General features: G+C 39.8%; 2 protein-coding genes across 5 annotated transcripts in view; one reads left to right on the forward strand and one right to left on the reverse strand.

Annotated features, from left to right (window-relative positions):
* IFT140 (intraflagellar transport 140) overlaps positions 1-23,177 on the forward strand; it is a 101,192-nt gene that overhangs the window by 27,770 nt on the left and 50,245 nt on the right. For all 4 annotated transcript variants that reach the window (XM_068420061.1, XM_068420060.1, XM_068420062.1 and 1 more), the window contains 9 exons: positions 315-518; positions 1,684-1,756; positions 3,260-3,351; positions 4,253-4,380; positions 6,074-6,191; positions 6,639-6,766; positions 9,565-9,712; positions 11,335-11,466; positions 13,792-13,988. In XM_068420061.1, coding sequence (XP_068276162.1) covers positions 315-518; positions 1,684-1,756; positions 3,260-3,351; positions 4,253-4,380; positions 6,074-6,191; positions 6,639-6,766; positions 9,565-9,712; positions 11,335-11,466; positions 13,792-13,988 — 1,220 coding nt within the window. The remainder of the gene's footprint in view (positions 1-314; positions 519-1,683; positions 1,757-3,259; positions 3,352-4,252; positions 4,381-6,073; positions 6,192-6,638; positions 6,767-9,564; positions 9,713-11,334; positions 11,467-13,791; positions 13,989-23,177) is intronic.
* TMEM204 (transmembrane protein 204) overlaps positions 14,372-23,177 on the reverse strand; it is a 35,600-nt gene continuing 26,794 nt past the window's right edge. The window contains exon 3 of the mRNA XM_068420165.1: positions 14,372-16,485. Coding sequence (XP_068276266.1) covers positions 16,241-16,485 — 245 coding nt within the window. The 3' untranslated portion in view covers positions 14,372-16,240. The remainder of the gene's footprint in view (positions 16,486-23,177) is intronic.

A 23,177-nucleotide genomic window follows, 5' to 3' on the forward strand; every position in this document is an offset into this window, starting at 1 on the left:
TTGCAGTAGTAAATATCAGGTGGGGCAATAATATCTTAAATTAAGAACACTTTTCTTTCTTAAAAAACAGCTCCTCTACTTAGACTAAGGGAGTCTGAGTAGCTGGGTAACAAGCATAATATTCTGTATTCAGTTTTATTCTGTAATAATTCCTAGTCATTGACTGTAGCTGTATTTAGATAGTAGGACTCTGTATAAAAATGTTTAGTCTGTCCTAGTCTTTGTCACCTGTCTTTGGACATTGCTGTGACTGTTCAGGATCTTAGATGAAATTGTGTTGTGCTTTTTTTTTTCTCTCTTCCCATTGCGTGCAGTGGGGCTCCCGAAAAAACCTGCTGGCAGTGAGCAACATCAGCTCTGTGGTGATCCTCAGTGAGCAGGCCATGGCGTCTCATTTTCATCAGCAAGTGGCAGTTGTACAGGTGTCTCCCAACCTGTTTAATGTGACTTTCTTCAGCACAGGAACCGCACACAGTCTTCGCATTGATATGAATGTTAATGGAGTCTTCGCTACTAAGGTTAATTTTTTTTTTCATTTATTTGCTCTGTAGGTTGCCTAGTTATGTGTGTGGAGACCAAACTTTCAAATCATAGAATCACAGAATCGTTTTGTTTGGAAAGGACCTTTAAGATCATCGAGTCCAACCGTTAACCCAGCACTGCCAAGGCCACCACTAACCCATGTCCCTCAGCACCACATCTACACGACTTTCAAATCCCTCCAGGGATGGGGACTCCACCAGTTCCCTGGGCAGCCTGTTCCAGCGCTTGACAGCCCTTTCGGGGAAGAAATTGTCCCTGATCTCCAATCTAAACCTCCCCTGGTGCAACTTGAGGCTGTTTCCTCTCGTCCTGTCACTTGTTACCTGGGAGAAGAGACCGACCCCCCCCTCGCTACACCCTCCTTTCAGGCAGTTGTAGAGAGCGAGAAGGTCTCCCCTCAGCCTCCTTTTCTCCAGGCTAAACCCCCCCAGGTCCCTCAGCCGCTCCTCATCACACTTGTGCTCCAGACCCTTCACCAGCTCCGTTGCCCTTCTCTGGACTCGCTCCAGCACCTCAATGTTTTTCTTGTAGTGAGGGGCCCAGAACTGCACCCAGGATTCGAGGTGCGGCCTCACCAGTGCCGAGTCCAGGGGAACGATCCCTGCCCTAGTCCTGCTGGCCACACTATTGCTGGTACAAGCCAGGATGCTGGTGGCCTTCTTGGCCACCTGGGCACACTGCTGGCTCATACTCAGCCACCATCGACCAACACCCCCAGGTTCTTTTCCCCCAGGCACTTTCCAGCCACTCTTCCCCCAGCCTGTAGCGGTGCACGGGGTTGTTGTGCCCCAAGTGCAGGACTTGACACTTGGCCTTGTTGAACCTCATACAGTTGGCCTCAAAAGTCTCTGAATATCAAAGAAGGGTTGTATTAATTTATTGTATCATGGAAGTATTGTTGTGATGGTAGCAGTGATGTTGTAGTGGAGCTGATTTTTCAGCTAGCACAGTGACTCAGTAACTCTCTAGGTGCTGACTACAGAACTTTTGAGTTACCGAAAGCCTTCCAACCCAATATGCAGTGGAACAAGTAAATGGTGTGTATTGTTTGGAAGGTCTTGCTGTGTTATTGCATGAGTTCCTGTAGGACTCCAAAAGAAGCTGAACATGTATATTCTTTTGCTTTTTTGATTGTTTTAGGATGCTATAGTATTCTGGAACAGGAAGCAAGTTACTGTCTTTGAGTGCTCAGGAGATACCTTCAGAAGTGCAGGTAGGATTTAGGACCCTGATCAGAGTTGCAATGCTTCTCTTCCTCCAAAGTTATATGTTCTCTTTGTTCATGATAGCTGATGGACTGTAATCATAAGTGCAAAGTGAAAAATATTATTAACACTCATTAGACTTCATATTCCCATTTTGCTGAATAGAAAGATTAGGGTATAAAAAACACCAACAAAACCAGAACTCAAATGCCAGCTCCTACATCTGTGCTTTATTCACCAAATGTGCTGGGATGTAACGTGTGGGTTATAACGTGTTGGTATTCCTGTATATGAGTAGCAGTGCAGCAGCAGAAGTAAAACCGAAGGTGATGTGCATCTGTAGGCACAAAATTAAAATATATGTCCTCTTAACCTCTGTTCGTATACAACCTAATCCTGGAAGTACCTGAAGACTAAATGTGCTTCATTCATAGAGTTCCTCAGGCATCCAAGCGTGTGAGTGGCCTTGACAAAACGAATCATCTTGTTGCTGTTTCCCACAGATTAGACGTGTGCCTGCCTGTCACACCCAGACTTGAAAGGTATCCTCAGAGCTAGCGTATCATACAGGGCCTTGCAAAGAACATGATATGAGGGTAGGGCTGCTTCTTTTTGTATTTTAAGTAAATCCAACAGTTGATCAAGAACAGATTTTTTTTTTTGGTACTTTTGTAGCCATAACTCCTGTTGCCTTCTACAGACAGGTCATGATGATGTCTGTTGAAGGCTTTTCTATTTTGCTTGGGAGAAAGCGTAATCAAGGTTACATAGGACTTACATAGGAACTGGGAAGGAGTGGGTTTTAATCCCAGCTGTCGGGAAAATGTGTTCCATAAATACAGCTGTATATACAGCTAAGTCAATTAGTTTTTTCTGTGATTAATTCTCCCTAAATATTTCTGCCTTGAGAAACAGATTATGCAGAATTCCACCAATCCCATCCAAAATCTTGAGAGTTTAGACTTTGTCTTTTAAAAACCATCAAATGTTTTCTGAAAAGTGGCTTATCTTGTCTATATTTACTCATTTATTTTATAACTTCCCCATGCTGAATCGATGCATTATTACCACCAAGGTCCCAACAGTCTACGACACTCATGAAATTATTTAAGAGCCACTCCTCTTTTCTGACACAGATTCCTTTATCACTCTTCAACTGTAGTTGAATGAAGGAAGGAATGAATTCTCTTAAGGGAACTTCACATTGCACCAATCTTTTTCTTTCTTTCACTCCTTGTATCAACTCTTTTCCCTTCCTCTCCCACTTGTTATCATGGGCAGAGTGTACAAAACACCTGCTCTCAGCAGGAGTCCCAGCTTTTGGTTGTAGTGGCAGAATGGAAGAAGGCTGCAACACTGAGGAGTTTGGGCATCAGTAGAGACTGACAGATTGAAAAGTTGATTTGGTGCAAGATAGTGGAAATCGAATGCTTTAAGTCAAAATTCCTTTTTTTTTTTTCCTTTTTAAAAATCTGTTTCTTGTAATGATGGCTTTATTGTGATTGTTCCAGGCTCTTTTCTTTGTGACTCTCCAGTTCTGGCCATGTATGGAGAAAATCTGTACACAGTTGAGCAGTATCGCGTCCAGGTCCGCACTTGGCAGGTAAAGGCTGGTGAAACCATGAAGTGATGAATATGTCTTATTGTTTTCAAAGACTGGCGTTACAGCTTAACATTAAGTGGATGTTCTGTAAATCTATTAACTCTACCTTTGTCATAGAAAAAATATTTTGAGTATTTCAGCAGAAAGATCTTTGACATTTTATGTTCTTTAAAAAGTCTGTCACTGTAAACGCTACTGCACTGTGACTGATAAGTATTTATAAAAGAAAACAAAATTTTCTAAGGGCCAGACTTAGGAGGATCAAAATTGCGTGAAGGTTGAGTGTGTATGTGTATATTATTGACAGGAAAATGAACATACTGAATATTCTTCTAAGATAATGAAAAATACCCCCTGTACATTCTGTGTCTTCCTGCAAAATCTTTTGCTTAACCTTTGCAGCCTCTGCTAGTCCGTGAGAACCAAAAGGAGAAATCTAATTATGAGAGTTCTAAGATACATAATTTTATTTAAGAAATAAATATTGTATTCAAGAATGGGTGGGATTTATCACAATAAGGATTGATTTAGTTCATATATTTATTTTTGCAGTTGTATATTAAAGGACTTTCAGGGACCTGTGTTTCTGTATCCCTCTCAGTTGGAAAAAGTTGTATTCTTGAAGAGGAAATTGTTGCAGAAGGATACCTCTAAATTTTGACTTTTTTGGAGGCTAAACATCCAGTTTTCAACCTGAAATACAGATTGCATTTGTAGAGACACTGTGTGTGTGTGGCGGGGGGGGTGGGGTGGGGGGGGGGTGGGGGGTGTGTGTGTGTGTAGTTTCTCTCATTTGTCTAACATAGACGTTCAACAGATAGTTACTTAACTTGGTGACAAATTAAGTCCCTTCTGGTTAGGCTCTGAACACAGAGACCTGGTGTTACACATTTCTTCTCAGGGCACAGTTAAACAGCTGCTGGTGTTCTCTGAAGCGGAGGGGAATCCGTGCCTCTTGGACGTCTGCGGAAACTTCCTGACTGTGGGAACTGATTTGGCTCACTTTAAAATCTTTGATCTCTCTCGCAGGTATTAATAAGCCTTTTAAAAACATTTGTTTGTAATTGAGTGTATATTTTATGAGGAGAGGGAGTCTTTAGTTGGTTTTGATCTGATGAAAAGTGACTGATAGCCACTTTGAATCTCAGGACAATACATGCAGTCTGTGTGAACTGATGGCCTATCCCTAAAGCAAGGGAAGAGCCACAGAATTATTAGACAAATCATGGGATAAGGATCAATCATAATAATAATTTTTGAATGAGGGTATTGTGAGGGATATTTGTATGTATTTGAAAGTGAGTGGAGAATTTATGAAGGATCAAGACAAGGATGTCACATGTTTCTGCTGATAACTTGGCCAAGACCTTAACCACAGAGGAGCTGAAATAAAGAAAAAAAAGTGCTAGCTCTTGTATCTCCTCATAAATCAACAAACTTGATTCAGTGAATCCATGGAGGAAGTGAACCTATAATTGTGGACACTCTTCTTCCTCCTGTTTAGGCTGAGAGAAGTTTACTTGACTTTGTTCAAACTTTACTGTGTCTTCCCATGCTGACAAACAGCTGTGGCATGAAAGAGATACATGCCTGACACGACTTTTAGGTTGAAAATTTATCTGCTAATGACAAATGTAATTTTGTAAACCTGAAAAAGATCAAGAGTGATATGGATTCTGTTCTTCCTTACATACTGTCACCAGAGGAATGCTGAAGTCTAGCTAGTTACCCACTTGGAAACTCCTTACCTCTGTTGAGATGACACAGACTCTGCATGGGACACAATTTGAAGGTTATTGGATTTGGGCAGATTGTAACTAGCACAAATATTGGAGTGTGATGTTTGATAGTGGAGAAAAAGTAGCTTAACTCCTGCATGCTATGTTAAATGGCTGTGGCTAGTAATGAAAACACCCCTTCTCAAATGATGACAGTGCAGTGCTCTAATTTCAAAGCAAACATAGTTGATTTAGAATAAATGAGAGGTCTAAACATGTAACCCAAGAATGTTATTTTTACAGAGTCAAAGACTTCTTACATGGGATTGTATTATGGGTCTAAATACTGTCACTTCTTTCTGTCGCGTTCTTTTGTTTCATGAGATTTGTCCCCTTTGTTGCTGAATGATCGCTGGGTTTGTGTCTACACCAGCAGTAAGAATCGTTTGAGATAACAACAAAAGTTGGGGGGGGTCTTAAGAATGTGAATGATACAGTCTTCAGGAACTTATGTACGGAGGGAGAGTGACCAGTAAGATGATATGAATACCATCCCCCCAATGGCATTTCTTGATAAAGAAATACACATAAAATAGTAAAACACAGTTCCACAGTGTGTTTTCCATACACAGAACTTTAATGTGATGGGCTATACTCAGCATTCACGGTACTGTTCAACTTACTCATGTAGGAAAAACAGACCTCTCAATTCAACATTCTGGTAGGATGTTCTTGCTGTACAGCCCTGTTTTGGGAATCCTATAGGAGCATTGAAGTTTATTCTTGCTGATTCATTGAGGAAAGAGTGTCTCATTAACTTCTTCCTGAAAGAAAGGCAGGTCGCAGCAATTCTCTGGAGAGGAAGCTGGAGTCTGGGGCAGTGGTGTCATAAGGTAGAAATAGTTTGTTTTTAAAAGTCTTACCCATAATTTGAAAAATGTTTTGGCTGATGCATATTGCCAGTTCCTTGCCACCATATGATTTCAGTGTGTTCCTTTCCACAGAGAGGCAAAAGTGCACTGCAATGACAAGAGTTTCTCTGAGCTGTTTCCTGGCCTTGGAGGCATTGCGTCTGTCAAGTGCAACGCTAACGGCAATAAAGTCAGCATCCTTGTTAGCAAGGTGAGGCAAAGCTCTTCGCTTACCGCCCTGGGACCTGACCATCAGTGAACAGACTGGTGCATTTCAAGAAGATCGTTGAAGACACAAGATTCACTTCTCAGAAATAAACCTGCATGTTCTATGCAGTGTATTGGGTCTTGAAATGTCATGTCCAAGCGTGTAACTAAACACTGAGATTAAGGTATATTAAGGTTTTGCACATTTGGTGAGAAGAACAAGGCAGAAAAGGAAGCAACATTTTACTTACAAAAGCTATTTTGTAGCATTTCAAAGAAATCAAAGGCTAACTTGCACATTTTCTGATATTTCTTCCAAAGAATGTTCTTGTGTGATTAGCAGTAACAAAACTGAGAGCATGAATCAGATAAAATAAACACACCAACCAAACTTTACCTTTTTTCTTTTTTGACCGAATGCTTCAGCAACTTTTGTTTTCCCTTCTCGTAGGCGGATGGGAACGTTGATTCCAAGATCTGTTTCTATGATGTTGAAATGGACAAAGTTACACTCTTTGATTTCAAGGCTGAACAGGGAAATGGTCGAGAGAAGGTTTCTTCTGGACAAGGCATTGACAAGTAAGCTTTTATTTTGAGAAGTATTACTTGTGGATTTAAGATAGGAATCTACCCTATGAAGACAAGCAACACCTTGATACTGGCATTCCTCTGTCTTTGTGTAGCAGCTTGTACAAATTTAATTATTTTATTTTAAAGAATTAATTGAAACTGGTGCATTGTATGTCAGTCAGCCTGCATCCCTGTCTCTTCCAATACGTGAACTAGGGAGTGTCAAACAAAGGTATCAAAAAGCAAGCTCAGAACAAGCAGGAGGAGGTGGTTCTTCAGACAACATGCAGCTGAGCTCAGGAACTCCTTGCCAAAGGAAGTTACAGATTATAGAATCATAGCATTGTTTTGGTTGGAAAGGACCTTTAAGATCATCGAGTCCAACCATTAACCCAGCACTGCCAAGCCCACCACTAACCCATGTCCCTCAGCACCACATCTACACGGCTTTTAAATCCCTCCAGGGATGGGGACTCCACCACTGCCCTGGGCAGCCTGTTCCAGTGCTTGACAGCCCTTTTGGTGAAGAAATTTCTCCTGATCTCCAATCTAAACCTCCCCTGGCACAACTTGAGGCCATTTCGTCGCATCCTAGGAATGATGAAGGAAGGGTTCATGGAGGTATCAGACAAATTCGTAGAAGAGAAATGCAGTGAGAGTTATTAGATATGTGGAAGCCATATGTGGCTCAAAAGGTCTTTGAGAGGAGGATGATTGTGTGTTGGTGGGGTATGCGTGGAGGTATTATATGACTGGAATCAGGATCCTGATCTTAAAATAAAGAAAAATCTTGGAAAGTCTCAGAAAGCTGCTCTTCCATGAAGAGTTTAGAGGGTAGGAACTGAAAAGAGGACATTCTGAAGCTCCTCCTAGGAAAAAAAGTCAAATTTGAAGTTCAATACAGGATGTTTTTGTATGGATTAAAAACTCATGAAGGGTCTATTTAGAACTGACAGCTTTGTTTTTATACAAACTGTTCTGTGGAGAATACATTAGAAATCCTAGTAGCAAGGCAGCAAAATGCAGTGAATGAGGAATTCTCCTGAAGTACGGTGGAATGTTAAGATACCAATTCCCATCTGGTTTTACAATAATTAAGAAAAAACAGCGTTAGAGTAGAAGGTGGTTTGCTTTTTCAGCAACTATCTGCTATAGATATTATAAACAAAAAAAGATTTACTCTCCTTATCAGTGAAAAACAGAAGAAACTACCCAGCTCATCAAAAACTAAGGACAGGGCAAATTTGGGGCCTTATGTCTTGGTCAGTTATGCGAACAGTGTAATAATGAGTAGTGAGGAAATTGTTTTAAGTGTAGTATCTTGTGTAGCCCAACAGAGGCCACCACGGACTAGTAATAATGGTGTTGGCGTGAATAATCCATTTATCTGTGCTTCATTTTAGAGTATCTTGAAATTGGAATGAGTAAACTCACCAGAAAATAATAATAATAATCTACACTTCTTCCCCTTCTCTCTCTCTCTCCTGCTGAGGCAGAATCTAAACAGTCCCAATTTTTTTACACAAATACTGTTTTTCAGTTTGCAAGTAATTTTATTTTGAATTCAGTGGAATGGATAGGACGTGGTGTATTTCTGCATCCCTTTGAAACTCTCCCTTAATTTGCCTTCCAGCCCTACTCCAGTCCTCCCCACCCTTCAGTGGTGACAGCAGATGAGAAAAATATTTTAATGGTGTCTTTGGTTTCTCTCTTTTTTAAAAATTTGGCACCTATTTATATTCTGTATTTTTTCAGAAGAATCCTAAGCCATTGCTAAGATAGTCCAATTCTGTATATTTAGAGCCTTAACATGGCCAGCACTGAAGTAGTATTTAAATGCCCGAAGATGGCAGTAAAATGTTTCTTACTTAAACTGCTGCCAGAGAGTGGCTTTCCCAAGGCCGCAGGGGTTGTCCTTGTGCTTCATGTGCTATTTTACTGTGCCTTGGAATTCGTCACACACCGTATGAAGTTCAAGCACAGTACTGAGGAAAGGGAACAAGCTGTGATGTATGTAGAGACTGAAATCCCACAGCTGCAGGTCAGGTTCAGCTGCAACTCTGCAGTTTCCCTCAGCACTGAGAAGTTCAGCAGTTCAAAGCGTTGCTCACGCTGCATGCCCCGGTCTCTTTGCTGAACTCTCAGTAGAGAGAGATCTGTTGCCTGAGAATACAAACTAATTTGTTATTTTTTTCCCCCATCAGTTTAATCACAGTTGTCTAGCTGTGATCTCTTATGACTGCTGCTTAGCTGGATTTGAACGTGAGGCATATGTGCTAGAAACTCGCTCTTTACTTCTTCTCTAAATGCACACCAGGGTACTCAACCAACCTGGTTGGGCATTTTGAGCAGTGCTGGCAAGAAGCACCTTGGGGCAGGCTGTAAAACCCACAAGAAGACAGAGTTGAGGTGGTCTCCCTGTTACAGTACCTACACCGGTAGCAGTCGCTAAGATAGATCATTTGAAGGATGTTCAAGTATTTCTGTAGGACACGTAATCTCAGTGGAGGCAGGTTTTGGGTGCCTATTTGTATTGACAGCAGTACCAGCTTTTTTTCTACTGAAACGCTTTATGCCCTATAGTCATGGTGTATACAGAACCAACTAGAAGTGGCATTGCCACATATAATGTGTCAGGAGGTAGGCAGGCGTATATGGTTAATTTTACAACGCACAGGTACTGATATATATGACTGATCAGGATGTGAAAATTATCCCTTGGTTAGTCCTTTATTTACATTCATGCACTCAATGAGCTGGGATTATTTTGTCTCCCTTCCTACTTTTTTTTTCTTGTTTTTTGGTAGGTCTGTTGTGGAGTATCCAGAGTTGCACAGTCACATCCCTGCTTGCCATTTCTGGGACCAGAGCGAACCAAGACTTTTTGTGTGTGAAGCAATTCTTGAAACAGGCCTACAATCTCCTGAGCAGAAGAAAAAACAGACTGAGAGCACAGTATGGTCTTTTTGGTTGTTTGTTTTACCTTGCTTTGCATGGAGTTCTCCCTGCTCAAGTAATAAATCATTGGTCCTTCATTAAGGATGTGGGAATATACATGATCTTGTACAAAAATGAGTAGTTAAACTACATGTTTAGTGGCTTCAGGCAGTCACTGTACATGAGCTTTCTGTTTTAGCCCTAGCTTGCATACAGTGATGAAGAAAAAGAGGTGACTTCTTTATCTGTGCTAGAATTTTGAGGGTGATCATAATGCAAGGTTGTATCTGGACTACAGTTTTTCAGGTGACATTAATGGGTGAATTGATAGTCTAGAGGTTTGATACTTATTTTTAAAAAAATAATGCAGATTTTATATCTTGAGTCCACTTGTAGAAGCAAGAATTAATTTGATAGAACAACAGGGACCCTACCGTTAAGGTGAACAGTGAAGTACACTCTTCCCACCCAGTTCTTACCATCTTCTGCTTTGCTGGAGAGACGTTGTACATCTTTATGGTACTTCCCAAATTGCCTTTTATAGTCTTTTTCTATATTAGAAAAAAAATTTATTGATCAGAAATGATCTAATCGAAGATTTTCTTTCATCAGACCAATAGTTCTTCCCCGCTTCCCCTGCTAATGTGTCTGTAGCTGTCCTTACCGTTTTGTCTGTACAGAACTGCCTGTCCTTCATATATTATATTATATGTCATTATATTACATTATTATATGTCCTTCAATATTCCATTGATCTGAAATGTCCGTGTTGATTTAAACTTTTCTGATTCGTGCATGATTTTAGGTAAACCTCTTCCAATTAGAGATAGAAAGCTCTTTGTTTCTTTTGTTGATTGAAATGACTCTAAAGAAATCGTGGGAAGATCAACGTAGAAAGGAGGAATGGAATACGGGTGCCTCAAAAGGCCTTGCCTAGGGTCTTCTAGCAGAGGAGAACACTTCAACCTAATATTGCTAATGTAAACAAGTAAAAATGTTTGGCTTCTACATAAAGTTGAAAAATAAAAAGATATAAAAGGAGTGCAACTTACTATTTGGCCCTTATTCAACAGAATTTTTAACTGTGTGCTTATCCTTTAAGGAATGAGAAGTCTGATTAAGTTTAGTTGGAAATAAATACTTCATCTTGACTTGAGTCACGTCAATATTTAAGCTGTTACAGAAACTATTTTTAAATGGCTGGTATTTCCCTAGGAATGCAAAGCAGTCAGTGAGCTGCTGAAATTCTAATAGAAATAATATAGTATTTAAAAAAAAATGTTGAAAACAGTTGGGAGTATTTCTTTGACCTGAGTCAGATCTGTCAGAGAGACTTCTAGAGTAGCAGTCTGTGGCCAGGGACTTCCCTCTTTATGGTCAGTGAAGTTGGTTCCTGAAAGGCAGAGGTGGAGGTCCCTTTGCAGTAGGAACACAATCTGTGATGTAGAATTAGTTGTTGGCTACTTACTATAGGGAGGAAGCGTGCAGCTCTGCCCTCTCGAGCAGGTGTGTGCGTGTGAATGTATATGTCGTATTATTTTCAAGAGAAGGTTCTGCCAAGTGAATATGGAAAATAAAAACAAAATGAAAGAAGGATATTGCAGCATGAAACCAAAACAATGCTTTGCTTCCTTTTCCAGGTGGATGTTTGGATTGTATCATTCTTCAGTACTGAAGAGCATGGCCTTTTGCTTCAGGACAGCTTTCCATTGCCTTCATCCTACCAGGTTCTTCTGGGCATAGAGGTGCCACATTATTACTTTGCAAAAAAGGTGAGGAAATCTTTCACAATTCCTTCCCTTCCCAGAAGTTCAGACTTTTCACTGCATAGGGATCAAATTTAACCAAATTGACTTTGGGATAAGTAGGACAACTCCAATGGCAGTTGCTGCATCACATCTAGAAATGACGTAGAGATAATTCTCATGTGGGTGAACTTGGCAGTGTTGTGGAAATTGTACTGAATTGTCTTTTCATGGGTATTGCAGACCAGATGCGATGTACAAGCACAGGAGACAGTAATTACCAGGGAATGCAACTAAAAAAGGGATGTGAAAAAAATTCCTTCTACTTTATGTAGTCATCGTGCCTATTGCAAGTAGGGGACGTGTGTGTCAACTTTACATAGGCCATAAGAGGGGACATTTCCTACTAGCTTCAGCAGAAGCAACCCGTTTCCTTCTTGGAATGGAGCTTAATCCCCAGGGAATACCAAAGAGAGCAAAAATACTCATCTTGCACTATCACCAAATGCCTGTGTGCTACAAACACCAGGAATACATGCTTTAACTTTTTAAACTGGAATATGAATCCAAAATTGTTTGCATCTCAGGTAAATAATACCATACATAATTCCATGCGTACTGGCAGAAATGAAGCCTGCTGCCTACAGATTGGTTTTCTGGTTAAGCTCTGACCTGAGTTTCTTAGTGCTTGTTCAGATGATGATCTGCACTGCTCCTGTCTTGTAGGGGGAGCTTAACAGTCTCTTTATTCTACCAAGGCATTTATTTTTGCAAAATCTGCAGGAACTTAATATTAATGAGACTTCTAATCCTCTAAATCTTCTGAATAAGACAGACCAATGTGATCATGTAAATCTAATTTCATGTAGTTTAGGAGCAGTGTTAAACAGGGAGAATGTATCTACATGTTTTTCTACTTAATATATTTAGATTCAGAGCAGTAGTTTGCAATTCACTCCCCTTCCAAAGAACTGACTGTTGTTGCTCTCCTGTGCAGATCCAGCTTTTAGAGTTGCACTCTCTTTTACTTTCCTTTTTCCCTTCGTTTGAAAGCTCAAACATGATCTGCTGCATTTTCTGATATGTCTTTTAACACTCTCCCCCCCTGTCATGTCTCATGCTATTTTACTTTGATATCATTTTTTTTTTTTCTTTTTTTTTTTTTTTTAACTCTGTCTGGATTATTGCTGCCATTAGTTGTGTTTTCGGAGGGGATGTGTCTATAAAACTGTAAGTTTCTGCATTATTTTTCTCCTCTTGCTTCATTCTCTGCTTTTGTCTCTTCTGTTCCCATTTCCTTCCCTCAGTAGGTTACTGTATCTTAGTGACTGAATTACTTGTTACATAATAATTCATTTTGGAAACATGGTTTAGTGTATGAACAGAGTCTGCTTTAAATATAGCAAATCGAGTTGATGCAGCAAGTCTGTTTCGACCAAGTTTCAATCCAGGGTTTCTCCTTATTCATTATAATGTCTTTTCTGTCCTGGCTCCAGAAATTCCCCAAATTGTAGTCAAACACATTTGCACTTTTGATTTCTGTCTTTTACTGTATCTAATACTTTCATTGTATCATAATATAATACTGCTTTTTTATTCGCTTCTGTAAACCTTAATATTTAGTTATCTCATCTAACTATAAAATTGGGGTAGATGTGAAATTTGGTGTTCTTCGTGACTCAGATGATCTTCCACTGTGTTTGGCTTGTGAAAGTTTCCTTGTTACGCTCTAGACAGATCATTTGATGTTGATGATTGACTTTAATGGTTAAATTGCTTTGAGCTGCCTTTCAATGACTGGTGGAAGTATCACTGAAGCTCCAGAGCCTCCAGAACTGCCGATTGTATGGGGAAGGGTTTGAATCTGAGCTTTGGTATTCATAAGCTTCACATGAAAGCAAGAATAAAAGAATTGGGTCTATATAGTTAACTTACAGAACAGCAGACTCCTTTTTGAGAAGAGACTATCCTTAGAGAAGTGTTTGTCTGAAATCTCCAGAAGTCAGGGGACTTAAAATAATAGTTGCTATTATAGTCATAATTATATATACAGTAATAACAATTATGACTATACTAATAGGAGGCTGCCTCTCCTGTGGTATTTTACCAGTCTCCCAACTACCACTGATGTACTGTGGTTGTTCGTTATGATATGCTAATCTCTTCTATGACCTTCCATATTTTGGGGCATTTTCTAGGAAGTTCTGAAACTTTGCAACTATTGTCACTATTGATCACAATCCTGCAGAAATAGAACACTTGGACTGTAGTGGAAATAATGTAATTAATTACATGTACAAAGGAGCAAGTTTCAACCTACTTGATGCCTAAATGATAACGTTCTCATTTTAGCTGGGAGAAGCTGAGAAAGGACAAGCAGAGTCTGGCTCAATAAAGGCTTCTCAGATGGTTGCGAGAAGACCCATGAGAGATTTCACTGGATTAGGAGACTGTGATAAGACTACCCGGGATGCCATGCTGAACTTCAGCTTCTATCTGACTGCTGGGGACATGGATGAGGCCTTCAAATCCATCAAGCTGATAAAAAGGTATCACGAGTATTTGTATGTATTTCTTTCTGGGTACAGTTTCTTTTCATTAACAGTTTGTATGAAGTTTTGATCCTCCTAAATTCTCCTTACATTTTTCTTCTCTGATTTCTTTCTCCCTTTCATTTTTAAGATGAAATATCTTTACCTCACAGACATCTTAATGTATTCTCTGCTTATTCTTTGTCTACAAGACATGGCAAGCTCTGTGGATTCTTTTTCACTAAACGGGAAAAAACGATGGATAACAACCAACCTTATTCTGTGTCTGAATGGCAAAAATCTCACGTTATCACTAGAAGAAAATGAACATTCACAACTTTATTTATACATCTAAAATAACCACAGTAATACCGAGTATTACAAATTTACCAACCACATAGCTGATTTTTAAATTTAAATGTACATTATTATAATATGGTTATTGCAATATTAGAAGAAATAATATAATGTCTTTTAAATATTCCCTTATTTTATTTTTAAAAAACCCTGCAATTAATCATAGCATATTATTTCTAGAAAATATTTTCCAGAAAGTAGTGCAGGCAAATTAATACAAATCTTAGTTGGTTTTTACAAACCTACTGCTAGAAGAAACTCTTTGTCAGCTTTATGGTATTTGATCCTGATAGTCTAGAACAATGCAGTTGTTCTAGAGCATCAGTCTCTGCGGAGTGTTGCTCGCTTGAACATGGTGCAGAGCAGCAGTTGGGGTTGAGTTTCTTATTACATCAGAACTGAGTGCAGAACAGAACTCAAGAGCCAGCTTGATGATCACATTTTAACCAAGTGTGGAAAAGTAGAGTGGAAATAATGATAAAGAAGAAAAAGCAGTGTACTCAGCTGGGAGTGACACAACTGTCCTAAAGAATCTGTAGCATTCACAGCTCATGGTCCTTCAAACCTGTAAGTAACTGTGCTCAGAGTAGCATCCTTAGGGTTTTTAAACATCTGTCATTGCCTCTAGTTCCTGTATCCTAAGTATTTCTGCATAATAGTTTTTGACCTCTTGTTTTTCTTCCTGAAAGTTATGTGCACATGACTTTTGTGAGCCTTTGTGCCTCTCAGGGTCAGGCTTATAAACATTATGCCTAATTCCAAAGGTACTAATTATTTTCATTTCATTCCCATATTAAGTTACCAGGCAGGTCTTTTTTAAATCTCATGCTTAAGTCCTGTACATGTGTCTTATTCTCCAATTTGGGTGCTTGAGTGGCAGTTATATTCTCCAATATTCACTGTGTTATGTGCCTCTGAGCATTTCTGGGCAGAGCTGGGTGTCCTGATCTAACACTCTAATCTGAAAATGTCACAGCAAATGTTAAAGCAAACTGCGAAGAAATTAATTTGGGCTGAAATATCTGTTCTTAATAATCGTTTCCGATAATGCAACTTAATAGTGTCTGTGATTATTAGGGAGTCCAGGTAACCTGCTTCTGTAGATATTTGCCCTCCTTGTAACACTGAAGTAGATTTTTTCAGCGACGTTATGGCCTGTTCCAGCTGCGTACCCTTTTCATTTTTAATGGTATGTCTGTTTACACACAGGATAAACCCAAACCTTTGTCTCAGGATACAAAAGAAGTGTCTGAAAAGATGCAATTTAAGTCTTCTTCATTCCCTTACTTAACAAGTAGAATGGTTAAAGTTGCTTTTGTTTTTTACTGCCTGGGCTGTGCTGTGGCTGGGGAGCAGGTGTTGCAGCTAATGAGAAGCTCCTTGCAGAGGTGGGTGGAAGGACTAAAGATTCATGAAATTTAAGCAGCTGTTAAAATCATCACTTATTCTATAGTGAGTTTTCTGCTTTCTCAGATTGCCTGTTAACTCCAAAGCTATCGTCACTGGTCCTCTATAGCTTTTTACATTATTATTAGGGAGCAGGATAACTTTATGCAGACAGAGAAAATGCGTTTGGTTGCCTCTTTTCTATACTCTCATTGCATACACTCTGTATCTGCTACAGCTGACCCTACTGACATGTAGCTGTGATGCTCTGTCAGGATTCTGACAATCCAACGTTCTGTGCTGTACAGCAGAGGGAGAGGGCAATATAATATAATATATATAAAATTATGTGTTTTATACATATGTATATAGATGGAGCCCATCCAAATAATAATTGAGGGCCTCTGCCCACAAGAGTGAGCTTGTGATGTCTTTCAACCCTTAGTTTTAAATTATAGCATATATTTGTAGACAACAATTCCAATGCAGATCTCCTTGGAGATCTTTCCCCCTTCAAGTCCACGCTTTCAGCACGGTGACTCAACGTAGTCGTTTTCCAGGCCCCGGCGAAACCGAGCGGTCAGGGTACGGCTAATGACAATGACCCGGGGCGCCATGCAGTCCTCACGCCTGTGAAGGATGTTCCATATGAGAATGGCAGCTGCCAGCGTGGCCAAAAGACAGGCTCCAATGTTCAGGTAGCAAGACCAGGAGAGGTTGGTGTATGGTCCGATGCGGTAGAAAGTCACCAATCCGATAACCAGAACAAAACCTGCAAGGACAATGTGAGAATTATTTTTAAGGAGTTATTCTCTTGAATTTCTGTAGTGGCAAGGTGCCATAGGCCAACATTCATGAGTCTGTAAAGCCTTTCTGTCCCTATTATGATGTGCTGTGTGTGTGCTCTTGAAGGCATATTTGGGCACAATGATATATGCAAAGACTGGGTGCCTGAAATGGAGTCTCAGGTGTAAATCTGTTCACTCTGATTTAAATGTCTTACTCGCACTTAGCTGTATTTCACATTGTGTTTTTTTCCCCATCATCTTGTCTCACTTACACAGATGTCCTCTTTCTTATTCCTGTGGCCAACACAGAAAACTGGTATATTAATGATGATAATAACGAAAATATTTTATTCAGAATATGGTACACTTATTCTGAAATTTAAAAATGTTTATTTAAGGCAGGACACTATTTTAAACTGCAAAGATGATGAATAGCTAAATATCTTACAGAAATAATAAAAAAAGTACATAAGCTTAAATAAAAGGGAAGGTGAAATAAATGGGACTTTATGCTCCTACTTTTTCTATGCTGGAAAAAAGCGTTATAAGGCAGGAGCAGTATCATGCCTCCAGAAGCTACTAAAGGCAAGGTTTCCATTTCCTTCCTAACCTTAAGCACGGTAGTAAGTTCCCTAAAAGGTACTTTAATATTAGAGTAATAACACTGCACTTGTCCAGCATTTCCATCCAGATGTCACAATGTGATTTGCAAAAAAACTGAAACAATACTTTCAACATTCTTTTTGGTAGACACCACTGATAAAGAGTAATGTTGTTTCAGAGACGAGGTGGGGTGACTTTTCTAGTCATGCAGGAGGTCCACATTAGAACAAGGGGCAGGATCCATAGCCCTTGACTCCTACTTTTTTTATGTTACTAAGACTGCCCTTTCCCTGAAGAATGCGTTGATAAGCACACAATTACTTTTCTGCCCTCTGTTTATTGTGTTAGTCTCTCTTCCCATCCCTACTCTCAAATAAAACTACTTTTCATCTTTTTAAGAGAAGTAATTTATACATGTGGTTAGATTGAAACAAACATACGAAGAGGCAAATATGCCTCCCTGAGAAAAGGTTTTCTCTTTGTTCTCCTACACACTTCCTTAACCACCACCGTAACACAAGAAATACCATTGACCAAAGGACCCCTTCATGAAGGAAGACTAGAATAAACAAAGGCCCATCACAGCCAGAGGATTTCTAGATACCATCTTCCTAAGTTCATGGGCAAGGACAAGTCAAGAGCAAGTAAGTCCCAATGGCTGCATGCTGTTTTCTCAGTTAGCCACACTGCTTGCAAACACTGTTCCCACAGATACGTGGCATAAAGTGGTGTGACATCTGGCTCTGGTCCGTGATTTTTTCCATGAAAGAGCACATCCTGAGTATGTATTGTGTCATGTTCCTTTCTAAAAAGAGTACTAGTGAAGATGGAAAAGACACGAAGTGTATACAGATTAAAAAAATAGAGGAGGGAAGTGAAATACAAACAGGAGAAAAAAAATCAATCACTACCTAAGTAGGCATGACACTTTTACTGTTCGGAGGGTCAATAATGTGAAGGCTGAATCCCCCTCCTAATAAAAAAAGCAATGAGTATTAATTCAGGAGGTGTCTGGCATCCTCAGCTCTCTTGTGTGTGCCTAGAAGGTGGTTGGTAACTCGGTTCCTTGCTACACCTTCTCCTCGTAAAATAGCACTGTTCCGCAGATGGCATGTACCAGAGGGGTTTGAAGTGAGGCATTTCTTCCTAAGGATATATGAGGAGGAAACAGGTTCTTACAGGAGGAGTAGCTCTTTCCTGCTCTTTTGCCACTCCGCAGCAGCCTTTGCTGTGAAAAAAGTCTAACATACTCTGGATGGGTTTTAGGCTGTCAACTCAGTTGTAAGGACAGCAATTAATAACTCCTTGATTTTTGTCACTAAGTCTCATAGTTATTTAATGGTTCAGCTTAGTTATAAATGAAAAGTTTCATCTGGGAAAAATGTGACCACGTGGAGCACGTTGACTTAATGGAGTTGCAGAAATCACTGATCTGTACAATAATTGTTCGCTAGCACTCCCAAATTGAGTCTGCAGGCTCACTTAGGAGGCTATTTTAATGTTAGCCAAGTTGGAGATGGGATCCCAATACACCGGTGGTCATCTAGCATTATTTTGAAGTATGCGGGTTTGAAAGTTGCTTCTTGACTCCTGTCTGGAAAAATACTGAGTTACGGCTCAGGTGGAAAAATTGTGAAGTTGTGCTTTTGACAGATGAAGCTTGAATATTCATTTTTTTCAGTAATCGCTGTTGGATGGCACACCTTGTATCAGATTACACATGCTTTTTAAAATCCTGGTCTCTTGAAGCCAGGCAGATATTCTCTACGTGCTTGGAGGGACTGCTGAAGGCAAATAATCTGTCTTTGAAGGAGTTATTTTTTCTGTATATTCCCATGCTTAGCTCATCACCTCGTGCAAGTGGGAACGTCCTCTCTTTCTGCATTCAAAATCCTCGCTGAAGTTTGCGCATGTTTTTTCAGCATTCACAGAGCACTACTTTTGTCCTCAAAGCCACAGTTAATTGTGCTCTTCCTTTTCTGTGATGTTTCCTTGAATGGCTTTTGAATTCTCATGACTTTTCTGTTTGGTGTTATCTGGGTCTTGTATGACTTTATTTCTTTGTCGTTAGCAGTAATAGCGTAGAAGAAGATTGCAGCAGAGCTGGGAAACAAAGTAGTTTTCCCTCATTTCCAGTGTCGTTCTCCTGAGTGCAGTTTGTCCTGAGGCACATGGCAGAGAAAAGAGGGGAAGATCAGATCCTGTGTTGTACAATACATCAGGTTTTTTAAACTCTCCTCGGAGATGGCTCGGTTCCCCATCTGTGGAACCAAGCTGATAAAACTTCTTTTCTCCTGTGTTTTGTTTTGTATTTCAGAGCTTTGGGAGCAGAGCGTGCTAGTTGTAATGTGCTTATAGAGAATTCGTATGTCTACATCTACATTTGAGGTCTTTAGGTGTTATAATACAGATAAACACTGATAGTGCTTTGCTCTTCTTTTGCAGTCCGCTTTTCAAAGGATGATAGATACCAATTTTCTCATAAAGGTGGGAAGCTGAGAGAAAGGGACATTGCTCGCACCTTCTGCAGCCAAGTTGTTGGCCTGTTTCTTTTCCTTCCAGTTTAAAATTTGCAGGAAGGAGGGTATTGAGGTACAAATCAAGAGACCCATCTTACTGATGAGTCTGGCACATGACAAAACTTTGTGAGATCTGTTTCCTTTTCAGTTTTCCTTTCAGAACTCTTTTCCAGTTCACATACGCTTTCACATGGAATCCACCAAGCATTAAATTAATTAAAAAAAAATGTGTGAAACAAATCATGAAACCTTAAGCAGGAAGAACTTTGAACCTAAGCTGTTCATACCAGTGACTACTTACAGGTACCTCTAAAGGACAGTTATGAATATAAACAACAGTCCACTTTATCTTGCATTGTTTGTTTGAGGCTCTCTTGGCAGAGGGAGCTGGGTTCAGGAGCACCAGTTACATAGAGTAACCCTGATACTGTGTCGTGTCTTGCAGCTTAATTTCCAGTTATTGAATTGTGACTGGTGCTTTCCCACTGCAGGTTTACAGGTATTTACCATTATCTCTAGCTTAGAGTAGTAATGGATGATTAGCACTTCTAGTTTCCTTCCTGAAGGTCAGGTTTGCTTGTGCAGACCTTCTGGGAAAAATCTTTAGGGTTCCTGTGCGTGTGAGAGCTGGAACTCCCTTGGGCCTGAGTTTTGCCCCCTTCTTCACTCGTTTAGCCAGGGCAAGCAGCAGTGGTCTATACACATTCCTTTGTGGCACGGTAGAAGTAAATAAACGCTGTAGGAATATTTTCAATATTTTAAACTTTTTTCCAAATACCCAGCTTTTAGTTAAATTACTTAGCTTTTTCTGTCTTGCTTGTGTATTGCTTAATGGCCAGTTACTGTCCTAAATGGCTACGCATCTCCGTGCTAGACCAGCCACCTTCATGAGCTCGCTTCCATCCGATGGAGCAATTATCCACCAGGAAAAAGCACTAAGGCTTCCTTACAGATCCCAAAATAAACCTATTTATGCTAGCAAGACTATTTCCCTTCGCAGGCCCTTTGCCTGAACCCTGATCAGATGAGCAGCCAGTCATGCAAGAGGCTTTCTCTCCTGTTGCAGTTCTGTGCCAGTGCCTGAGCGGAGGGGAACTGGGAGGCGATGGGTTTGAGAGCTCCCCTACTTGGCAGATAGCAGGAGTGAGTCACTGGAGCTCTTGAGTGAAAAACGTAGGATCTGTTTAGAATCCTTTGCTGCAGGCTAGACAGGAACTGACATTTAAGAAGAGAGAAAAACATGACAGAGGTGGGAGAGTTGGAAGCATGTTACTGTAGAGAGTTTCCACAATTAGTTTTGCAGTTCTGTATGTGAGCTCTGGAATAAAACTGTCACTGTGAACGTTATTTTCCAGTATTCTTATTTCATATTAGCATGACCTGGTACTGGATTTATAAATGTAGGAACTGAAGAGCAAAGACTGAAGAAATCGTATTGACCCAAAAAGACTGGGTTTGCATAGAATGATATTTAAATTTCGATGAATGCTGCTTTTGTAACGATGATGTGTGAAAAACCCCAAAGTTTGCTTGGAGAGATTTTGTCTGTAATAACTTAATCAAAATTACTTCTTGAAGCAAAGTGTTCCAATGTGCTACTTAATGTTTTCCTTGCCCTTAGAGTGGTCTTGTTGTACACCAGCCAAGAATTGAGATGGAACATTTAGCAGCAAGTGTATTCTCTAAAGGACTGGGCAAACACATTCGATTCACTTATTTGTGCCAGCCTGGCCCTTCTCCTTCAGTGGTTCCTCTTTCTTAGGGAAAGTAGATTTTTAATTTTCTTTTTTTTATTATTCCTCTGTTATATGGACATATCTGAGGCGTGGTATCTTCCTAGTTTGGATGAAACCTTATGAATAATTACGTGGGTACCATTTGGTTGCAAACCCTAGTGTGCTGATGCCATAATACTCAGTTTCTGTAAGGAGAGAGAATGAAACTCAAGTTTGATTAATGTTTTATTTTTACTAACATAGCTAAAGCAGAGTATTTTCATGATATTGGCATCTCCTGTTTTGCTTACTGCCTTCACTGTGAGTGTTATTAGCATTAGGAAATCTTTGACAACATTTTAATTTGTTGCCTTTGTGTATTTTTAAGTATTCAGTTAGTGTATCGCTTTTGTGAGGATTTAGTGTAGGAAAAACGGCGGTGGAATTCTGCTCCTCCTGGTCGTTGTGTAATATGGGTATAACTCATTGTTAATGTAGATATACCAATGCAGAATTTGGCTCTGGATTTGGAACAGTTAGAGGTACCCCGATTAAAAATTAACCTTCTATTAAGAATAGCTTCTGTCTCTGTGACTAAAACTGATGTGGTGACTTTTCAGGTTGGTATTTGTAACCTTGAGCAACAGGGTCTGAATTTAGTTTCAGTATTCAAATAAAACACCTGGAAGGAGACAGTTGGCTTCCCAGACTATTTCCCATAGGTAACTCTACTAAAAATCGCTCTACTTGCCGTCAGTCTTCTTGATCCCTTAATTTACGATACAGTTTAAGGAGGGCTGCAGATGGGAAACATTTCTTTAAATTTAGTTCTGAACATATTAAACATTTTCATCTGGTTTAGTTTCACTTCTGTTTTGTAGCGATGACAAGACTTTTAGATGCATGGCTGAATTTTCCTGAATTAATTTCATTATGTACGTCAATCAAATTCAGATAATTTTATTGTGTATTGTCTACAGTCTGCACAGAGGCCACATCTTTACTAAAAATCCTGATGAGATTACTTAAAGTACTTTATTTTCCCATAGAGCTGCTGTTTATCTCTAGTTGTTTCCCATCTGTAGCAAAACAAGCCTGGATGGGGGGGGCTTTTCCGCTGGGGAAGGAAACAGATAACAAATTCACTAGGAAGACTTTTGGTTGGGACAGTATTGACTGTGTGAGCGGGGGTGGGTTGGGAGAATGTTACTTTTTGAACTTACATTTCAGATCTGTTATACTGAATTTCCTGTTTGACTGTAGCTGACTGTAAGCCAACGACAGATTTTTAGCATTTTAAAAGAACTCTCATAGTCACTTTTTTACTTCTGTGATAGTTTGGTTTTTTTTTCCAGACATCCCTTGATTCACATTCCTCCTTTTTATTAGTAACTTGATAGTACAGTTGAAGAAATCTACATTATGTTTTTTCTGGGTCGGTAGAAAGTCTATATTGGGAGTTATAATCCTCCTCTTTACTGCTCGTCCTATAGAATGACTTTTGCTGCCAGGAAGAGGGAGAAGAAGGAAAATAGAGCAGCCAGACTGTTGCTGGGAATTCACAACCCACGCCAGTGCAGCAAAACTGCAAACGGGGAGTGCAAGTTTTTCACACCCTTCTCTACGCACCCCGTAAACATGTACAGGGAATGATTTAGCTGCAGTGAGTCACAAGCCTGAATAAGCTGCTTGTAGGAGCTCACCTGTATTTATCAAAGTGAGATAGATTCCCAAAGTGTGATTGCCATAGGACTTATGTAAATGATTAATCAATTAACGCCTTTTCCTGTGTCAGCTTGGCACAAGAGTGTTGTTACCATGCAAGGCGAATGTAGAGCT

This window comes from Nyctibius grandis, chromosome 30, assembly GCF_013368605.1.
Source record: "Nyctibius grandis isolate bNycGra1 chromosome 30, bNycGra1.pri, whole genome shotgun sequence".
Taxonomy (NCBI): domain Eukaryota; kingdom Metazoa; phylum Chordata; class Aves; order Nyctibiiformes; family Nyctibiidae; genus Nyctibius; species Nyctibius grandis.